The following is an 18,848-nucleotide window of genomic DNA, read 5'->3' as shown; positions in this document are numbered from 1 at the left end:
CGCAGACCGAGGTGCTCATCCTGCAAACACTTGCATGCATGCTCCCTTGTGCACCCAGGCTCCATCGCGTTCCCTAGCAGGGGTGTACGGGTGTGGAAAGGACTGCAGGATTGGGAGCTAACCTGCCCGAGGTGGAGCTTGCAAAGCTGACGAAGGGATTTGGACTCCTGGTTCCCGTTGCAGTGAACGGCATCAGCAATGAAAGCCTCATGCCCATACAGCTCCTAGCACAGGGCCCTGAGCCCGGCCCGAGGTTGCTCGGTGCCACTGTACATTAACAGCCCTCTGACTCTCTCCTCAGGTGGACCCTCCCCCCACATCGCTGATGTGTCTAGCCAGGGGATCTCAGCAGCAAGGGAGAGCCTGATTCTGCTGTCCCTCTTGCTGGTATAAATGGGGAGTGACTCCGCTGAGCGGCACCGATGCCAGCGAGGCAGGATCAGGCCTTGCAGAGCCCTCCTGTCTGTGCCTCCTGCCTGCGGCAGCACCAGAACAGCGGCCCCAGCAGGACACTACCATGCCCACCATTGTCTTTAATGCGCTAAGAGCTTTGTTCTTTTCCTGGAACAACACAGTCAATCACGCAGCGGCTAAGCAATCGCTTGTTTCCTCCCCACCCCCCACTCCCGACTTCTCTTCCTCCCTCTGCTCTCGGCACACGCTTCCCGGCTGCCCAACCCTCGCTCTTCCCCTCCCGCTGCACGTGTCTTCCGGCCAACAAGGCCTCTCTCCCCCTGCGCATGCTGGGAGCAAAGAGGAGCTGGCAACCTGGAACTTGCCAGCTGACCAGGGCCCCGCTCGAGGAGCACGGCCCTGGTCCTTGCTGGCACCCATCTCTGGGCCTTGCTCCTCCCCCAGGATGCCCGTGGCGACGTTCGGATCCACGTCCCGCCAGGTTATGGCCAACTCGGCCACTGTAGAAAACCTTGACGTAAGCTCGGAGACTGACACCGCTCCGGTGCCCCCAGCTCAGCTGGCATCCACCAAACAAAAAGCTATCAATCGTTCCCCCCCAGCCACCCTGCTGGCGAGGAGGAATTACGCCCTGGCCTCTGGGCTGGTGCCGAAGGACGGAGAGAGAAGGCAAGTCCGGGGATGGGGCCGACCTACCTCCAGAAGGTGGCGTAGATCACCAGCAGGGTCAGCAGGGCCATACAGGAGACGGCACAGCCGATCATGAGCGGGACGGAGGGAGTGCCGGAGGGGTCCATGGCCTGCCCGGGAGGAGAGTGGGAGAGAGGTGCTGAAAATGGGGAGGGGAGAAGCGTCCCGCCGGAGCCAGGTTCAGCAGCTGGAAGGAGGGAGCTCCCCCGAGCCACAGGGTGTGGAGCTGGCCAGTGGGGGGCAGTGGAGGGAGGGGGGAAGAATGGGTCTCAGCGCTGCCCCACGGCTGTATCACTCACAGTGTCCCTGGGGACCCGGAGGCTGCTCCCTCCCCACCCCAATCCCTGGAAAGCCCAACGTGCCCCAGCACACACCTCAAAAGCTCCTCCCCCAGTGAGCGGGGCAGAGCCCAAGGCCCCCTGGCACCAGGCCTCTCTTCCCTCCCCTTCCCAGGGGCCCATTGGCCTCCTGCGCGCTGGGGCTTTGGGGGGGAAGGCGGGGTGGCTTGACCGCAGCCTCTGGGCTGCCAAGACACGTTCCTGGGGGCGCCTCTCCGTCGTCCTGCCAACCAGGCACGCTCCCAGAATACCAATGGCCCGGCGCGGCCGCAGGGAGCTGGGTGGCGCTCGGCTTCGGGGGGGAGGGAGAACGCCCCGTCTGTGAGCGCTGGAGGGGGGAGCAGGACTCCCAGACATGAGGCAAGATGGCTCCTTTCACATCCCCTCCCGCCCCTTCCCTCCTCCTGTCTTGCCGCCTGGAAGACCTGCTAATGAGCCTTATAAATCCCACCAGGCAGCCTGCCTGTGACTGCTGCAGAGCACTGATCTCAGCACACACTGCAGTGCGGGGGGGGGGCTCCGAGGGGAGCGGGGGGGGGGGGGGGAGGGAAGAGTGGGGCACTTCCCCACTCACTGCACAGCCGCCCCCGTGCAAGAGGGTCTCTTCATGGGGGGAGGGGGCGGGCTTTGCATGATGGGAAATCTCCAGGCAGCCAGGCATGGGACCCCTTCACCATAGCTGGCCCCCCTCTCACTACAGCCCTCACCACCGCGACAGGGCAATGCCCCTTGGCTTGAATTCCAGTGCCCCAGTGTCCTGCCCCGCCCCTGGGCTCGCCCTCTGTGCCAGGGCTCACTCTCAGCTGGCAAAGGAGAGAGTCCAACGTTTGGGGCCTCGGCTTGAGAGACAGCACCTGGCCCTAGGGCGAGCAGCACGAGCCAAGCAGGACTCTGTACCCATAACCCTGGGGAGGAGAGGGACACAATGCCCTGCCCCACCCCATACCCATAACCCCAGGGAGGAGAGGGACACAATGCCCTGCCCCACCCCATACCCATAACCCCGGGGAGGAGAGGGACACAATGCCCTGCCCCACCCCATACCCATAACCCCGGGGAGGAGAGGGACACAATGCCCTGCCCCACCCCATACCCATAACCCCGGGGAGGAGAGGGACACAATGCCCTGCCCCACCCCATACCCATAACCCCGGGGAGGAGAGGGACATAATGCCCTGTCCCACCCCATACCCATAACCCCAGGGGAGTTCAAGGCCAAAATGCCCTGCCCCCCCCCATACCCATAACCCCGGGGAGGAGAGGGACACAATGCCCTGCCCCCCCCCATACCCATAACCCCGGGGAGGAGAGGGACACAATGCCCTGCCCCACCCCCCATACCCATAACCTCAGGGGAGTTCAAGGCCAAAATGCCCTCCCTCCCCCAGTGCCCATAACCCAGGGGAGGACCGGGCCAAATGCCCTGCCCCTGCTACCATTTGCCCATTACCCTAGGAGAAGACAGGGCCAGAATTCACCTCCCCCGCACTGCAACCCCTGTACCCATAACCCTGGGGGGAGGCTGAGCAGCAGCAGGTGCACTTTGTGGGTGCCACACACCCCCCAGTGGGTTTCTGGGTGCCACACAGCTTGGGCCCATCGCTCTCAGCACGGGATAAAGCGGCGTGGGCTGGGGACAGACGGGGGCCTGCGAGGAGCACCGAGCCCAGCCAGGAGGGCGCAGGGAGAGAGCCAGAGCCGGGGAACGAGGGAATGTGAGAGCAGCAGGGGGAGAGGAGAGGAGAACGGGAAAGCGTCAGCGGAGGAGAGGCAGCGGGATGGCAAGGGGGGGGGGATCTCGGGAGCTGTCTCCTTCCCAAGCTCTTCCCTCATGAACGATTCCAACCTGTCACGAGGAACGGGGGACCCCCCATCTCACCCCATCTCCAGCCAGAGCATCAGCTGTCCCCAGAGCCTCCCCCAGGCCCTGGTAGACAGCACCCCCCCAGCATCAAAAAGCCACCACCATCCTCCCACTGGGGTGGGGATGGCTGGTGGAGTTTGTGCACGTCCCAGCCGCGCTCTCCAAGCAGGCAGGGGTTATCGTTACAGAACCCCCGGGATCCGCACTGGGTCCCACCTTGTGGCCTTGTTCCCGCGACGCTTTGGGACCCCCCCCGACGATCAGACCCCCTCCAGCTGGCGTTCCCTGCCCGGCAATCCCACCCTGCTCCTGCTGCCGGTTCCCGCTCGGCTCGGGCCCAGCGACAGCCGAAGACAAGAAGGGGAACTGGAGGGCGCTGGGCTGGTGCCACCTACCAGGTCCTTGGGCAGCTGGGCGAGGACGGCGTAGGTGGAGAGGTGGCTACACAGGCATTTGGTGTGAGCCGGGAGGGTCTCCAGCGTTTGGCAGCTCTCGGTGTCCCAGTTTCCAGAGCCCGCATCCCTGATTAATGGAACGGGAGAGCAGGAGAGAGAGTGATTTAAAATGATCAAACACACAGAGCCCCTCGGCTTCCGAGCCGACTTAACCCTTCGCTGGCGCTGCCCACCCGACGGCCGCATTGGGCCCTACGGAGGGGAGGGGGGGTCTGAGCGGCGCTGGGGCAGGGTCTGGGCGGCTGCTTTAGCGCGTGACCCAGATGCTGGGGCAGAACCCTGCCCTTCCCCCCTCCTTGCCCCGGGCTGCGCTGACGAAAGCCAGCTCAGCTCCACGCCCCCCACCCCCCTGCTCTTCCCCGCCTCCCCCCACCCCCCCAGACACTGATCCCTGGGGGGGCTGAACACTGCACACAGGCCTGATTTACTCAGGTTGCTGGCTGGGGTCGGGGGTTAAACTCCAGCGAGGAAGGGAGGGGAGCCCGGCCCCAGGAAGGGTGGATGGAGGCCAGCCAGGGGTCAGAGCCAGCTCTCCCACACCCCACCTGGCTTTGGCCTCTTGTTTGTTCAACCCACCTGTATTGAAAGCTAACGAGACCAGAGGGGAATTCAATGAGCCAAGCCAGGCTCCAGGTAAGCGATACAGCCCAGGACGGGGAGCACCCATGCAACTGCACACGGAACGGCACACCTGCGAGGCTGGGCACGCGTGTGATCCGGGGCACGCGCGGGCTCACAGACAGGTGGCTGACTGCGTGCCAGGCCACACAAAGGTGTACGAAGCTGCCACTCCCAGCCAACTGGGGACACCCCTCGGCCCCAGATCAGCCCGGAGTTCACCCCGGAAAACCCAACTGCGGCCTGAGCAACGCTCACCCATTCCGGTCACCTTAGCCGATGGCACAGCTGGCACTGCCCTCCTGCGGAACTGCAGTGTGGGGGGGGCGCCCTGTGCTGAGTCAGACAACCACCAATGCAGCCAGCAGGGAGATGCCTCTTCACCTCCCCCCCTGTCACAGCCTGTCCACGGGAGGCCACTGGCTCCCCCTCCCCAACGCCACAGCAATCTGCCCCACTTTATCGCTCTCCCGCCTGAGCGCTGCACGGCCCTGGCTCTCTGCTCCAGCCCGTTGCTAACAAACTGCGTCTGGCAAGCTGCAGGCATCAATCTCCAGCTTCAAGCGGGCGCTAATCAATACCGGTATTAGCAAAATTAACCCACGGCCATTGGGGGCTTGGCCTCGTTCTGGTCTCCTCGCTCTTTAAATGCGGACGTGACTGCCCGGCCGGGGCGGGGAGAGGAGCCCTTTAGATCTCTCCTTGCTGTATAACAACCCGTGCGCCAAGGATAACGAGATGGGGAGCTTTGCTCGGGGCTCTGCCTGGGATAACGGGAGCTTTCAGCTCGGGGGAGTGGACAGCACCAAACAGGGCCCCCCAGCTGGCTCCCTCCAGCCAATGGCCAGTCCCCTCCCCAAATGCCAATGAGGCTGGGGCGGGGAAAGCATCAGAGCAGCGGAGGGATCTACACCCCGTTAACCCTCCAAGTGTGCGGGTATGCGGGTCCCCTTCTCATCCTCCTCTCTCCTTGCCAAGAAGCCACAGGCTCGCCTGCCTCACCCACAACTCCCCTCACCCAGTCCCTGGTCCTACCCAGTCAACCTGCCTCTCTGCATGGGGCTCTGCAGCCAAGATGGGTGGGTGGGCAGTGCCCGTGGGGCGGCTGGGGGCCTGGGCAGCCTGTGGCGCAGGGGGATCGGGGAAAGTTTGCAACAGCAGGGAGGCTGGGCACCTGCCCTCTCCATGTCACCTGCCGTTCCACGGCCCGGCTGACACTGCAGAGAGGGGAGGCGGCTGGCTCTCAACACCCCGGAGGTGCGTCCATCTCCCACGCTCTGCGGCAGGAGGATAGCGTGTAGTGAACGCCCTGCAGAGAGCCCGGCCTCCAGCACAGAGCCCTCAGCTACCCAGGAAAGGCAGGTGGGTGCCAACTCCAGACCCTGCAGGGGGACCAGGCCCAGGTCCAGGTGCAAGTGCCTGCCAGAGCTGGGGAGCAGAGGGGCTGCACCATGGGCAGCAAGGGGCTAACAAACCACAGGGGTCACCCTGACAGAGCCCAGGGCAGGCTGGCATACAGCCCAGCTGGCAGCGGCTGGAGGGGAAGGAACAGCCTGTGCCGCTGCTGGGTGAGCAGACGGGTGCCGCTCTGCGAGGGTGGGCAGGCTCCAGTCTCCAGGCAGAGGGTGCTGCTGTGGGGAAGGCCGGGGATGGGGAGGGCAGCACACAGGGCCCAGTGCACCTGTTCCATAGGCCCCAGCTCTGGCTCCAGCGAGCGGCAGGCTCTCCTCCATGGCACAGAGCCAGCCCCCCTCTTTGAGACCCCGCCACCATCCAGGGAGCCCCCCGAGAGACACGCCGGGCCCAGAGCTGCACTCACGCTTTGGAGTAGTCCCAGGTGACGCACTGCGGGTGCGAGGTGCCCTGCAGACAGACAGAGCTGGGTTAGCGGAGACCCGGGGCAGGGACGGGGACGCTTCTTTTCTCCCCGCCCCTGCTCTCACCCGCATCTCTCTGGCTCCGGCCATGGCGGGCGGGAGACATTCTCCGATCTGAGCACGGCCTGCTGCTGCCCCCGTTAGCCTCATGACTACCTGCCCGCCACAGCACGGGCCCCTAGAAAGTGGCACAAGGGAGGGCACCAGCAGGGGCCACGGCGTCTGGTGTCTCAGCAGCATTGAAGCCAGGCAGACTGGTAACACGTGGCCAGGGAAACTTCCCCCGCAGCCCCCAGCCAGGGGAAGCGGCAGCAGCTCTGGGCTGCGCCTCACTCGCCCAAGGTCAAGCAAGGCTCTGTGGGTGGGGACTGAGGGCACCGAGGACTGGAATAGCAGGGGTATGGGTTTGGATGGCAGGGCACTTGCCTGGCTGAGAGGAAGGGCGGGCACACAGGACTGGGACTGCAGGAAGGCTGTGGGTGGAGCAGGGGCCCGCAATAGCAGGGCATGCAGGGGTGGGTGACGGGTGAACATTTCTCTGCCCTCGTGATGGGGCCCGGCGGACGTCTGAGACCCCCCTCGGAATGCACAGCACTTACATTGAGCATGTGGGACAGCTCCACTGAGATCAGGGGCTCCGTGGGCTTGGTCGGCGGGCGCACAGTCACGGTGAGCACGCGGGACGTGACGGCCAAGGGGCTCCTGTGGAGACGAGGGAACACGCTGGAGCCAGGACGCAGCGCAGGACGTTACAGGCGTCGGGACAGGGCTCTCTGGGAGCTGGTACGTCCTGCTGTTGGTCACACGCGTGTTGCGTGTGTGTGTGTGTGTGTGTGTGTGAGAGCATGTGTGAGCACACAGCGTTGCAGGACTGTCTTTGCTCATGCACCACGTTGTATGAGCTGAGTGTGCATCTGTCACGGAGTATTGGGGGACTCAGGGCCCCGCACCCCCGGCTTCCTGCGATTCACCATGACTCTCAGCCAGCCAGTAAAGCAGAAGGTTTATTTGGATGACAGGAATACAGTCCAAGACAGGTCTTGCAGGCACAGACAACAGGGACCCCCTCAGTTAGGTCCATCTTGGGGTCCCCGGGCATTCCAGCCCAGCCCCCCTTGGGAGGTCAGAGCCATCTCTGCCCCCCAGCCCTCTCTCCCTGCCTGCTTCCAGCACTCTCCTTTCAGCGACCCCTCCCACAGCCTTTGTTCAGTTTCCCGGGCTAAGGAGTCGCCTCCCCTTCAACCCCTTCCTGGGTTCTCATGTTACACACTCAGGTATGCGCCCTCGGGCAGATCCCATCCTGCAATGCAGACTATCCCAGAACACTCCCCTGTCAGCATTCACAGACCACCGTGAGAACAGGCCCAGTTCGTCACATCTCTCCCCCCTTCGAGACCGAACTGAGCAGGGTCACTTTAGCCAGTGACCCGGGGAAGTTCGAACCTACCCCCATTCCCATGGATGCCCCCGCATCCCTCCCATTCCTTGGTGAGAATTACACCAGGCCCCTCCAGTTTCACGCCCCCCCTTAGGTCGGGGGTGCTTGATGGCACTCGCAGTTCGCATGTGGGAAGGTTTATGCGGCCTGCGCCCTTTTCCCACCCCCATACCTCTGGGGTTCCAACTGGGCTGTGGTCTTCTCCCAGCGCTCCAGTCTGGAGGTCTGTGCTTTGGGCTCTCTTGGTTCAGAGCCGCCCTTTTAACCTTGGCCACCCTCTGGAAAGGATCCTTTATGCTGGGCAAGGGTCCTAAAGCTGTTTTCCCCTTGTCCCAGGCCTTCCTCCCCCTCTGACAGGGGTCACAGGGTCCGCAGTACTGTCGGACCCCAGGCCAGTAAAAGCTCCGTAGCAGCCTCTGCTGGGTACGCCAGGTTCCCTGGTGCCCTGCGAGGGGAATGTCATGGGCCCGGCACAGCAGCTGGCGGCGATACTTCTGGGGTACCACCAGCTGCCTCCTGATCCCCCCTGACTTCATTTCCCCTGGGGGAGCCCATTCTCGGTACAGGAACCCCTTCTCCCACAGGAACCTTTTCCGGCCACCTCGTCCCATGGTCTGTACCGCATTGAGGTCGGCTAGGTCCCTTATTTTCTGCAAGGAGGGGTCTCTCTGTAACTCGGCCTGGAACTCAGCAGCTGGGACAGGGATGGCCACCTGCTCTTCCTCGCCCGCTGGGCCTGAAGCTGCAGCCTCCCTGAGCCGTGTCCCTGGGCGTTCCCTCCCCACCAGGTTAGGGTCCTGCGCCTCAGGCAAGGCACCCCCCCCAAGGCCAGGGCGCAGTGCCCCTCGCCGGCTCTGACTGCGGGTCACAACCAGTGCCTTTTGGGGGTTGCTTGGCCAGTTCTCCAGGTCCCCCCCCATCAATACCTCAGTGGGCAAATACGGGTGTACCCCCACATCCTTGGGGCCCTCCTTGGCCCCCCACTTCAGGTGTACCCTTGCCACGGGTACTTTGACTGGTGTTCCGCCCACCCCCGTCAGGGTCAGGTAGGTGTTGGGCACCACCTGATCTGGGGCCACCACCTCGGGCCGGGCCAGCGTCACCTCTGCGCCCGTATCCCAGTATCCATTGACCTTCCTCCCATCCACCTCCAGGGGAACAAGGTACTCTCTCCGGAGGGACAGCCCCGCGCCTACCATATAAACCAAAAACCCTGAATCTGGAGCATCCAGCCCCCTAGAGGAGCTGGCCTGGAGCTCTCCTCCCTCCTTAGCAGGTGGTACTCTGCCAGCCCCTCTTCCCTGGGAATGCTGCCTTTCGCCGGGCTGGGTCTCTACCCAGTTAACCCTCTGTGGGTTCGGTCTGCTCAGTCTGTCCCTGAGCCTAGGGCACTGGGCCCGTATGTGGCCCTTTTGGCCACAGTGGTAGCAGCCCATGTCCCATGGGTCCCCTTGAGTAGGTCGGATGGTCCTGATGCCGGATGCTCCCCTCTGATGGGTTTTTTCTGTATTTTCCCATGGGGAGGTCCCATGGTGACTCTCTCTCTGCGTTGTGGTGGGACTGTTCCTTTGGGACTCCTCCCTTTTATCTCCTGACCGGCTCTTTACAAACTCATCAGCCAGCTGCCCGGCGTGTCGCGGGTTCTCTGGCTTTCTGTCCACCAACCACAGCCTCAGGTCGGATGGGCACCGGTCATACAGTTGCTCCAGTACCAGCAGTTTAATCAGGTCCTCCTTCGTCTGGGCCCCACCAGCCCACTTGCTGGCGTATCTCTCCATGCGGGCGGCTAGTTGCAGATATGAGATCTCAGGGGTTTTATCTTGACTCCGGAACCTTTCCCGGTACTTCTCAGGAGTCAGCCCAAACTCTCGTAGCAGGGCCCTTTTGAATAGTTCGTAGTCCCCTTTCTCTGCCTCTCCCAGTTGGCGGTACAATGCCACGGATTTGGGGTCCAGTAAGGGGGTAAGGACCCGGAGTCTGTCCGCGGGGTCCACACGGTGCAGCTCGCAGGCCGTCTCAAAGGCCTCCAGGAAGTCATCCATGTCCTCCCCCTCCTTGTATGGGGCCATGATGCACTTATCAAAGCTCCGTGCAGTCCTGGGTCCCCCCTCACTCACCGCAGCCGGGGGTTCGCTGCCCTTCAATCTCGCCAGCTCCAGGTCATGCTGACGCTGTCTCTCATTCTCCTGTCTCTGTCTCTCTTCATGCTGACGCTGTCTCTCATTCTCCTCCCGTTCACGCTGATGCTGTCTCTCTTTCTCCTCCCGTTCATGCTGACGCTGTCTCTCTTCATGCTGTCTCTGTCTCTCTTTCTCCTCCCGTTCATGCTGTCTCTGTTGTTCACGATCCTCCAGCTCTCTCAGTTTTAGCTCTTTCTCCCATTCCAGCCAATTCCGCTCCCCGGATGCCGAACGCCGCCGGGAGGATCCTCTGCGGGCCGGTGGGCTTCGCCGGGGGGACCCCCTGCTGGCCGGGGGGTTCACGGCGCCTTCGGTATTTGCTGGGCTCCTCCCCACCCTTCTCCTAGGCATAGGAAGGAGGGGTCTCGGGAAGCCCTCAGCAGCCGGCTGACCACTCCCAGCTGGGACAGACACTGGTGCCTGCGCTGCATTTGCCAGGCTGCTTCCCTGAGACACAGGGATCAGTTCATTCGCGCGATCTTCCGCCTCCAGCTGGGCAATGAGCTGTTCTTTGGTGAGCCTCCCAATGCGCAGCCGCCTCTGCTTGCACAGCTCCACCAGGTCGCTCTTAAGCCGCTTGGCATACATCTTCCTGCTGGCCACTCACCGGCCTGTGTGCTCACAGCTCCCCACAGTTCCCAGGGGGCCCCCTAGTGTGCCAGCCCTTCTTGAGGTCACCACCTCTCTGCCAGGGTCGAGCTGCAGGCTCCTCCGCCCCTGGGACCACTCGCTGCGATCCCCCCGGGGGACCCTGTTACTGCAAAAGTCCTTCTCGCTGGTCACACACTCCCAGGGGTAATAACTGTCTCTCTCTTACTCTTCAGCACGCCTGGTCCCCGTCAATCCCCCTTCGTTTTACTGCTCCCCAGTTACTTACTGCAGGAAGCGCCGTCCACGGGGTGCAGTAGATCCCACCGCTGCCACCAGTTGTCACGGAGTATTGGGGGACTCAGGGCCCCGCACCCCCGGCTTCCTGCGATTCACCATGACTCTCAGCCAGCCAGTAAAGCAGAAGGTTTATTTGGATGACAGGAATACAGTCCAAGACAGGTCTTGCAGGCACAGACAACAGGGACCCCCTCAGTTAGGTCCATCTTGGGGTCCCCGGGCATTCCAGCCCAGCCCCCCTTGGGAGGTCAGAGCCATCTCTGCCCCCCAGCCCTCTCTCCCTGCCTGCTTCCAGCACTCTCCTTTCAGCGACCCCTCCCACAGCCTTTGTTCAGTTTCCCGGGCTAAGGAGTCGCCTCCCCTTCAACCCCTTCCTGGGTTCTCATGTTACACACTCAGGTATGCGCCCTCGGGCAGATCCCATCCTGCAATGCAGACTATCCCAGAACACTCCCCTGTCAGCATTCACAGACCACCGTGAGAACAGGCCCAGTTCGTCACAGCATCTCCTTACACACGGTATGTATAAATGATGAGCAGTGAAGGGGCCTGACCTCGGGCATAACTCCGGCCCTGGAACTTCCCTGAATTTAATTCCTGTCCGATCTAAAACGCACGTTTAAGAAAAACTTCCCAGCTTGATTTAAAAGTTGCCAAGGACGGAGAATCCACCACCAGCCTGGGGAAGTTGTTAATTACCCTCACTGCTTTCCAGGTGGAATTTGTCTCGCTTCAGCTTCCAGCCATTGGACCTTGTTTGATCTTTGTCTGCTAGACAGAAGGGCCCACTATCAAATTTCTGCTCCCCGCGGAGGTACCTCCAGACGGCGACTGAGTCCCCCTTTCCCATGCTCTGGGTTAGGCTAAAAAGGTCAAGCACCAGGAGTCTAGCCCTGTAAAGCATGTTTTCCGACCCGCTCCCCGTGTCGCTGCATAGCCACAACTGGGGATGGTTTTGCCTGTGCCTGGGCATGTGTATGAACGTCTGACTCCTTGACCATGCACGTGTGTGTGTGTGTGTGTGGATACCCCCCGCCCTCTGTATGTCGGGGGTGGAGAGTGTGCACAGGTGCAGTTTTGTTTGTGCATGGGTGAAGTGTGTGTGTATGGGGGGGGTGTATATACACACGCATGTGCCCATGAATGTACACAGCCCTCTCGGCTGTCCCACATTTCAGACCTGAACTTTCCCCTTCCCGCACACACCTGCTGCTTTTCTCTTTCTCCTTCCTGTTTTCAGCTCCTGACAGCAGACGCAGGCTGGAGGAACCCTTCTTTGAGTGGCACTGGCTCCCCGTTCTCCTGCCTATGCTTGCACAGCAGCAGGCTAAGACATGGGCTGCGGGGAGGCGCCGCCTGGGGATGCTACGCTACAGAAACCCAGAAAGGTGCCTGCTCTCATCTGCTGCCCCCTCGCACCTCCAGCGCCCCCCCCTCCAGGAACCAAACCTCTGCCCATATATGGCGCCATCTGTGCTGTCTTGTACCCTCCCCCAGCCTGGTCCCCAGCCCCAATAGGGTCCACCCTCCCCCTTACCGCACTTGATCCTGAACCCAGGAACCAGATCTGCCCAGTGCTCAGTTCTTCCCCTCTCCCCACTCACGCTCAGGACATGCAGCAATAACTCCAGCAGGGTCACAGCTCAGGGCACACGGCTGTGTATCGCCCCCATGCAGGGCCCAGCCTTGTCCCCCCACCCCCCACCCTCTATGGCTGCATTTCAATGTAACGAGCGACTCGGGACCCCACCATCCCCTGCCCCATTCGGAAGCCCTGGTTCCTGCCTCCACGCCCCGGCCGGCCACCCACCTGGGAGGAGGTAAGATGAGCCCCAGAGTGCGGTACAGGATGGCCCCGATCACAAAGTACGACGACTCGTCCATTTCTGCAGAGAGAGGGGAAGGGGACAGAGCAACGGTGAACAGGGGCCGGCATCCGTCCCCGGGGCCCGGCTCCGCTCACACCCCAGCCTGGGGATGGGGACACAAGTGGCCCTCCTGGAAAGGACTGCAAGTCGTTACGCGCCCCCCTCTTCCAATGCACACCCTTCCCCGTAGCCTGGGAATGCAGACAGGCCCCTTCCCCTGCCCTCTGGGCAATGGGGATGGCTCCATCCAGAGGAAGAGGTTACAGTGGGGGAGTGGAAGCTAGGACTCCTGGGTTCTATTCCCTCCCTGCTGTGACTCGCTGGGGTACGTTGCTGAATGGCTCCGCGCCTCTGTTTCCCCATCTGTAAAAGGGGGTTAACGGTGCCGACCCGCAGCTGGGAAGGGGAAGGGGAAGGGCTTTGGGAGCCCTGCTAAAGCACCACCATGCAGGGGGAATAGCAGCCGTCCCCAGCACATGCCAGTCCAGCCAGGTCGGTGTCCCAGGGTGCACTTGGCTACCCAGCCTGCCTCTCTTCTAGTGGCCCATCTCACAGCACAGCCAGCAGAGTCTGACACCCAAGTCCAGCCCAGGGCGTGTCCCCCATGGAAAGAGAGAGAGGGCCACAGGTGACCCAGGTCCACGTCACAGGACGGCCCCAAAGCCCAGCTCGAGGGCAGCCTGTGTTCACCCCCCAGCCGGTGCCAGGCAGATTTTTAATCAACATTAACAGGTAATTGAAAGATTAAAACCTTCGCTGGCTCCATGCGTGGGCTGGGAACCACTGTTTGCACCTCTTTACAGAGCAGCCATGGAGAGAACGGCAAATCAACTGCAGCCGCTTGTTTGCATCCGCGTCCAAAGAACCGTCACAGCAGCCAAACCAGCTGGCACGCACATGGGCACACACAAATATACACGCACACACACGCAATCACATGTGACCATGCACACAAGGCACATGTGCATTTGCTCCCATGCGAACTTTGCAATAACTCCACACCCGCACACACATGAACAAGGACACCTGCATCATGCACACGCAGATGGGGATGCAGACACACGTGCATTTGCACACCTGCATGCAAACACACACCTCGCCCGTGTGCATACACAAACCGACACACACACACACGCGCGCACACACACGTAATCACATGGGAACAAACACACAGACACACACACAGCCACCCCTGCTGCTCTCCTCCCGGGGGCCCCGGCCCTCCCTTACCAGAGGAGGAGAGGCTCAACACCGACTTGGGGATGAAGAGCTTGTCCTCCGAATGGCGGGCCCAGTCCTTCATGCCCCGGCGCCCCTTCATGGGGAAGTTGATGTCGCTGGAGACGGCTGAGACGGGCTCTCTCTGGATGCTGATCACTGCCAGGGAAGCGACAGGGAGAAAGGGTCACTTCCAGCTCACGCCTGCCTGGGCACATTGGCCAAGCTCAGGCTGCCCCGGTGTCTCTGCCCACGGGCCTCCTGGGAGCCCGCCTGGCGCAGCCCTGCAGGGGCCACGTGCCTCCTGCCACCTCCACTCCCCAGGGCTCCCAGCCTCTCTGCTGCTGCACTGGCCTGGGACCCCTCATGCCCCCCTCAGAATAAAGCGGCCCCAGGCCCTGCCACCTCCGCAGGCCGCCCCAGCCCGGCCACTCACCCAGGTTGTCGGTAACCACAAGGGAGCTCTGGAAGGCCTTCAGCGCATCCCCCACCAGGTGGATGAAATCTTCCACCACCTTCATGAGGTGCACGGAGCCAGGGGACACCTGTGGGCACAGAGAGGGGGAGAGGCTACCACAGGGGCCCAGGTACGGTGGGGGGAGAGGAGGGGAAGGGGGCTAAAACAGGGGCCCAGGTATGGCGCGGGGGAGGGTAGCGCCTTGCCACATGCCCCCACTGATGGCGAATGGGGCAGGAAGGATCTGGACGGTTCCAAAGGGTCCCCCCAAATCATCCGCAGGGGACACCCCAAACTTCCCAGAGTGGGGGGGGGGACAGGAGCTAGCGCTGATCCAAGCCATGCTTAGCCTTAGGGGAAGGGGCGGGTGTTGTGGGGAGGGGGTTCCCTGCCCAGGCACCGGCCCCAACCCTTTCATCCAGAGACCCCCTCCCCACAGGCGGCCCCCCGCCCGATACCTCCCACCGCAGCAGACAAGGCCCCAGAAAAGCTCCCAGACCAGGTGCCCTGTAGATGGGGCTGAAGCCAAAGGGCCACCTGCTGATTGGGGCGCCTCCTTGCTCCTCCAGCCTAGACAGGGCACTGGAAGGGCAGCCCCACACGCTGGGCTGGCAGCACTGGCACCATGCCACCCCCTGCTCCGTCGAGAGCCGGTCACAGCCACAGTCGGGCTGCGCCGGCCGAGCGCCTGCCTCCCTGGCTGGCTGGCGCCCATCCCTGAGCGGCCGGCTCACCTGCTGGGCGTCCTCCCACTTGTCTCTGTTCTCCAAGTCCACCATGTAGCTGACCACCTGGAAGAAGCGCTGCAGGGAGTGGAGGAGAGGAGAGAAGAGGGGGCGTGAGGGGGTGGCTCGGTGACGCATGGGGGCATGGGACAGGGCATAGGCACCGACTCCGCGGGTGCTCCGGGGCTGGAGCACCCATGGAAAAAAATTGGTGGGTGCTCAGCACCCACCGGCACCTCCCCGTGGCCCTGCCCCGCCTCCCTGCTCCAGCTCACCTCCGCCTCCTCCGCGAGCGCGCCGCTGTGTCCTGCTTCTCCCCCCTCCCTCCCAGCGCTTGCGCCGTGAAACAGCTGATTCATGGGGCAAGAAGGGATGGGGAGGAACACGGAGTGCTGGGGAAGAGGCGGGGCTGGGGCGGGGACTTGGGGAAGGGATCCAATAGGGGCAGGGAGGGGGAGGAGTTAGGGTGGGGACTTTGGGGATGGGGTTGGAATGGGGGCAGGGATGGGGTGGAATCGGGGCGGGGGGCGCGGGCACCCAGTGGCGCCGGAGAAAGTTGGCGCCTATGGGACAGGGGGCTTCCCCTGGCCATGTCTGGGAGCCTCGAAATTCCACTGCCCTGAGAGTACCTGCACCTGCACCCCCAGGCAGCCCTGTCACACACACACACACAGACAGGACCCCCCCAGCCCCCGCCCCAGCTCCAGCTGGGATTCTTCCTGGCCCTGCTGCGACCACTGAGCGTCACCAACTCCCCCCCCGCTGCCGGTGGAAGCCGAGCATCTCCACCAGCTCCCCCCGCCCACCAGCTCAGATCCAGGCCAGCTTCGGCTGCTGCTTGTTAGCCCGGCAGCGCCAGCCTGGGGACAGGGGGGACCCCCGTGCACGTGGGTCCAGAGATGGCAGGTGAAACCACAGAGCCAGACACAAAAGGGGTGAGGCCCCCATAACAATGCCAGAGAGAGGGCAGGGAAAGGCAGCCACGCTGGCCTTTCACGGGGCCTGGGCCGGGCCCCGGCTCGTCGCAGGGGCCCGCCGGGCGGTACCTGCACGTCGTCGGAGGAGGGGACGTAGGTGGCCCTCTTGAAGGTGTCGGTGACGTTGCGCAGGATCTCCACCGAGAAGAGCAGGTCCCCGCTGTAGTACGTCCTGCGGGCCATCAGCTCCAGCAGGCTGCGCACCACCTGCGACATGCCCTCGCCCGCCAGCATGCGCTGCCCCTTGGCCAGGTGCTCCCGCAGCTTTCCACGCAGAGGGACAGAGATGGGAGGGGAGAGATTACCCAGCAGCAGGGGGTTCCCCAGGTCCCTCTCCCAACCCACCCTGAGGCAGCAGCCGGACAGGAGTCCTGTCTGAGAACAGCACGGACATTCACAGGAGCCACCAGGGTGGTTACCCATGTCCCACCCCCAGCACACACGGCCCCTCCCGGGGAAGTTACCCGTGTCCCACACTATCCCAGGAGCCACCACTGCAGGGCCCGGGGCCTCGCTCCTCTTCCCCCAGGCAGGAAGGTGCCATACCCACGCCAACTCCCCTCCTGGCCCCACACCACAGCCCCTGAGCCCCCGTGGCCCCCCAAAGGAGGATGTGGGGCCGATGGATTAGAGTTGGGGTCAAGGAAATCAGGAACGCTGGGTTCTAGTCCAGCTTCGCCACTGAGTCACTGTTCCAGGTGAGTCACTCCCCTACCCCGTGCCTCGGTTTCCCCATATGTCAAATGGGGATATTGGTAGTCAAGGCAGCTCCTTGATCTACCTCAGCAGAGTGCTTGGCCTTGCCAGGAAATGGGACAGACAGCGAGAACGGGGAAGATGGCAACACAGAGGGATAATTAGCATCAGCCCCCTCCCTGAACCCGGGGCGGGCGGGGGAAGGAGCCGGGGGCAAGGATGTTAATTAGGTTCCATTGCAATGAAATATTCATGCAAAGCAGCATTTTCACTGGCAGCTGGGGGGAGCCAGGGGCTGCTTGGCTGCTCTGTACTGGGGGTGCTTTTGTCTGCCAATCCCGAGGGCCACCCAGCTTCGGAGCACACCTTCTCTGGGAAAGGGGAGGGGGCGGCATCGGATGGGGGGCAGGCTGGCTTTGCAGGGGCTCCCCTCTCTCCCTTTAACGAGGCATACGGTGGGGAGGAGCCATGCAAGGCCAGGAGATCAGAGCCCGCCAGGACGGGCATGCCTGCGAGGTGTGCCTGGGGGGCCCGGCGTCCTGCCCAACCAGAGGGATCGCGGCAGAACTGGAGTCGCGGGTCAATCCCCGCTGCCTTGAGCCGCAATCGCTTCTCGGGCAGCTTGTGGGGTGGGGGAAGAGGGGGGCAGACAGCAGGGACGAGGCGGGGACGGTCACAAAGGGTTAATGAGTAAGTGGGGGTCACCGGAGTGGAGTCAGCTGGGGAGCAGGGCTCCCAAGAGCGGAGAGGGGCTGAAGGGCTGGGAGAACTGGAAGCCAAGGGAGGAAGGACAGATCAGAGGGAGCATCAGCGGCCAGGCACAGGGACCTATCGGCCCAGTGGGAGCCCCGTGGCCCGGGGGGATCAGCAGAGGGGACGGGGCTGGCCCCGGGGAGGAGGAATGAGGCACCATCTCCTGCAGCAGCGACTGTAGCAATCCCCACCTCTGGAGAATGCCAGATCAAAGCCCCCCTCCCCCCGTCCACTCCGTCCACTTCAAACCACGGCCCAGGCCCCCAAGCCCCCTGCGGGCAAGCCCTGGGACCCCCCAGCTGGCCAGGAAACCAGAGTCCCCCCGAGAAATGACCTCTGCACCCAGGTGGCTGCCCGCACAGGGCACACGGGGCAACGTGGGGGGTGCTCAGCAGAGGGGCCGGGGCCGGCACTGGGCACAGAGCTGGCCGGGGGCTGGCTGGGCTCTCCCCCTGTGCGAGGGAGTCTCAAAGCAACGCAGCCACTGGCACTGCCAAGGCGTCGGGGTGAAAGGCAGCGAAGGTGGCACCGGGGGCAGGGGGGGGGGGAAGCGTGGGGGCCCGCCGGCGTGTGCACCTACTGAGAGATGTAAGTATCTGTACTCGTGCGAGATGCACCGGGCAAAGCTGGGCACGCCCCAGTACGCCACCCCGTGGGCATTCAGCAGGCACCGGCGGCTGGCGGATCCTAGACAAGAGGGGAAAAGAAGCATGGAGCACCCAGCCTGTGCAGCCCGAGCGCCGCAGCCCCTGCCCCCCCCCGCCCCCCCCGCCCCTCCAGCCCCAGTGCCCGCAGCCCCAGTGCCTGCAGCCCCTGCCCCCACCCCACCCCCTGAGCCCACAGCCCCTGCCCCCACGCCGCCCCTCAGCCCCAGAGCCCACAGCCCCAGTGACCACAGCCCCCAGGCCCAGCTCCAGCCCCAGTGCCTGCAGCCCCCCAGAGCCAACGCCCACAGGTCCCCCCAAGTCCCAGCACCTGCCCCCAGGCTCCCAGCCCCAGCAGCAGCCTGCGGCCACCCCACAAGGTGCCCTGGGGAAGCCGGGGTGTGAAGCCAGGCCGGGGAATCAACGCGTCTAGGAAGGCAGCAGAACTCCTTGGGGGCCCAGCAGCGTTAGCTGGGGCATGCGGTCCTGCAGCCAGGCTGTGACTCCCGTAGCCCACGTGCCTCGCCCCCCTTCCCGCTCGGCTCGCAGCCTGGGGGGGGGGGAGGGAGATGGGGGGGGTGGAGCCCCGGCCGCTCACCGGTGGCGTTGGGTGGGCACTTGTTGTAGATGATCTCGCCAGCGGCCGTCTTCTTCCAGGTCATCAGCAGGACATACTCATCCTTGCACATTTCATGGTAGGCTGCCAAGGGAACGCGAGGGTGAGACTCTGCACGGATGGGCCACTAGA

The 18,848-nt window shown here is 63.4% G+C and overlaps 1 protein-coding gene across 5 annotated transcripts in view; it reads right to left on the bottom strand.

Moving 5' to 3' along the window:
- ADGRB2 (adhesion G protein-coupled receptor B2) overlaps positions 1–18,848 on the bottom strand; it is a 104,711-nt gene that overhangs the window by 21,977 nt on the left and 63,886 nt on the right. For all 5 annotated transcript variants that reach the window (XM_054012021.1, XM_054012020.1, XM_054012022.1 and 2 more), the window contains 11 exons: positions 18,699–18,800; positions 18,037–18,143; positions 16,077–16,271; positions 15,040–15,108; positions 14,285–14,393; positions 13,861–14,007; positions 12,573–12,648; positions 6,856–6,958; positions 6,199–6,242; positions 3,702–3,828; positions 1,111–1,214 (listed from right to left, as the gene is read on the bottom strand). In XM_054012021.1, the coding sequence (XP_053867996.1) occupies positions 1,111–1,214; positions 3,702–3,828; positions 6,199–6,242; positions 6,856–6,958; positions 12,573–12,648; positions 13,861–14,007; positions 14,285–14,393; positions 15,040–15,108; positions 16,077–16,271; positions 18,037–18,143; positions 18,699–18,800 (1,183 nt within the window). The remainder of the gene's footprint in view (positions 1–1,110; positions 1,215–3,701; positions 3,829–6,198; positions 6,243–6,855; positions 6,959–12,572; positions 12,649–13,860; positions 14,008–14,284; positions 14,394–15,039; positions 15,109–16,076; positions 16,272–18,036; positions 18,144–18,698; positions 18,801–18,848) is intronic.

This window comes from Malaclemys terrapin, chromosome 22 (genome assembly GCF_027887155.1).
Source record: "Malaclemys terrapin pileata isolate rMalTer1 chromosome 22, rMalTer1.hap1, whole genome shotgun sequence".
Lineage (NCBI taxonomy): Eukaryota > Metazoa > Chordata > Testudines > Emydidae > Malaclemys > Malaclemys terrapin.
This window is presented reverse-complemented; position numbering and strand designations above follow the sequence as displayed.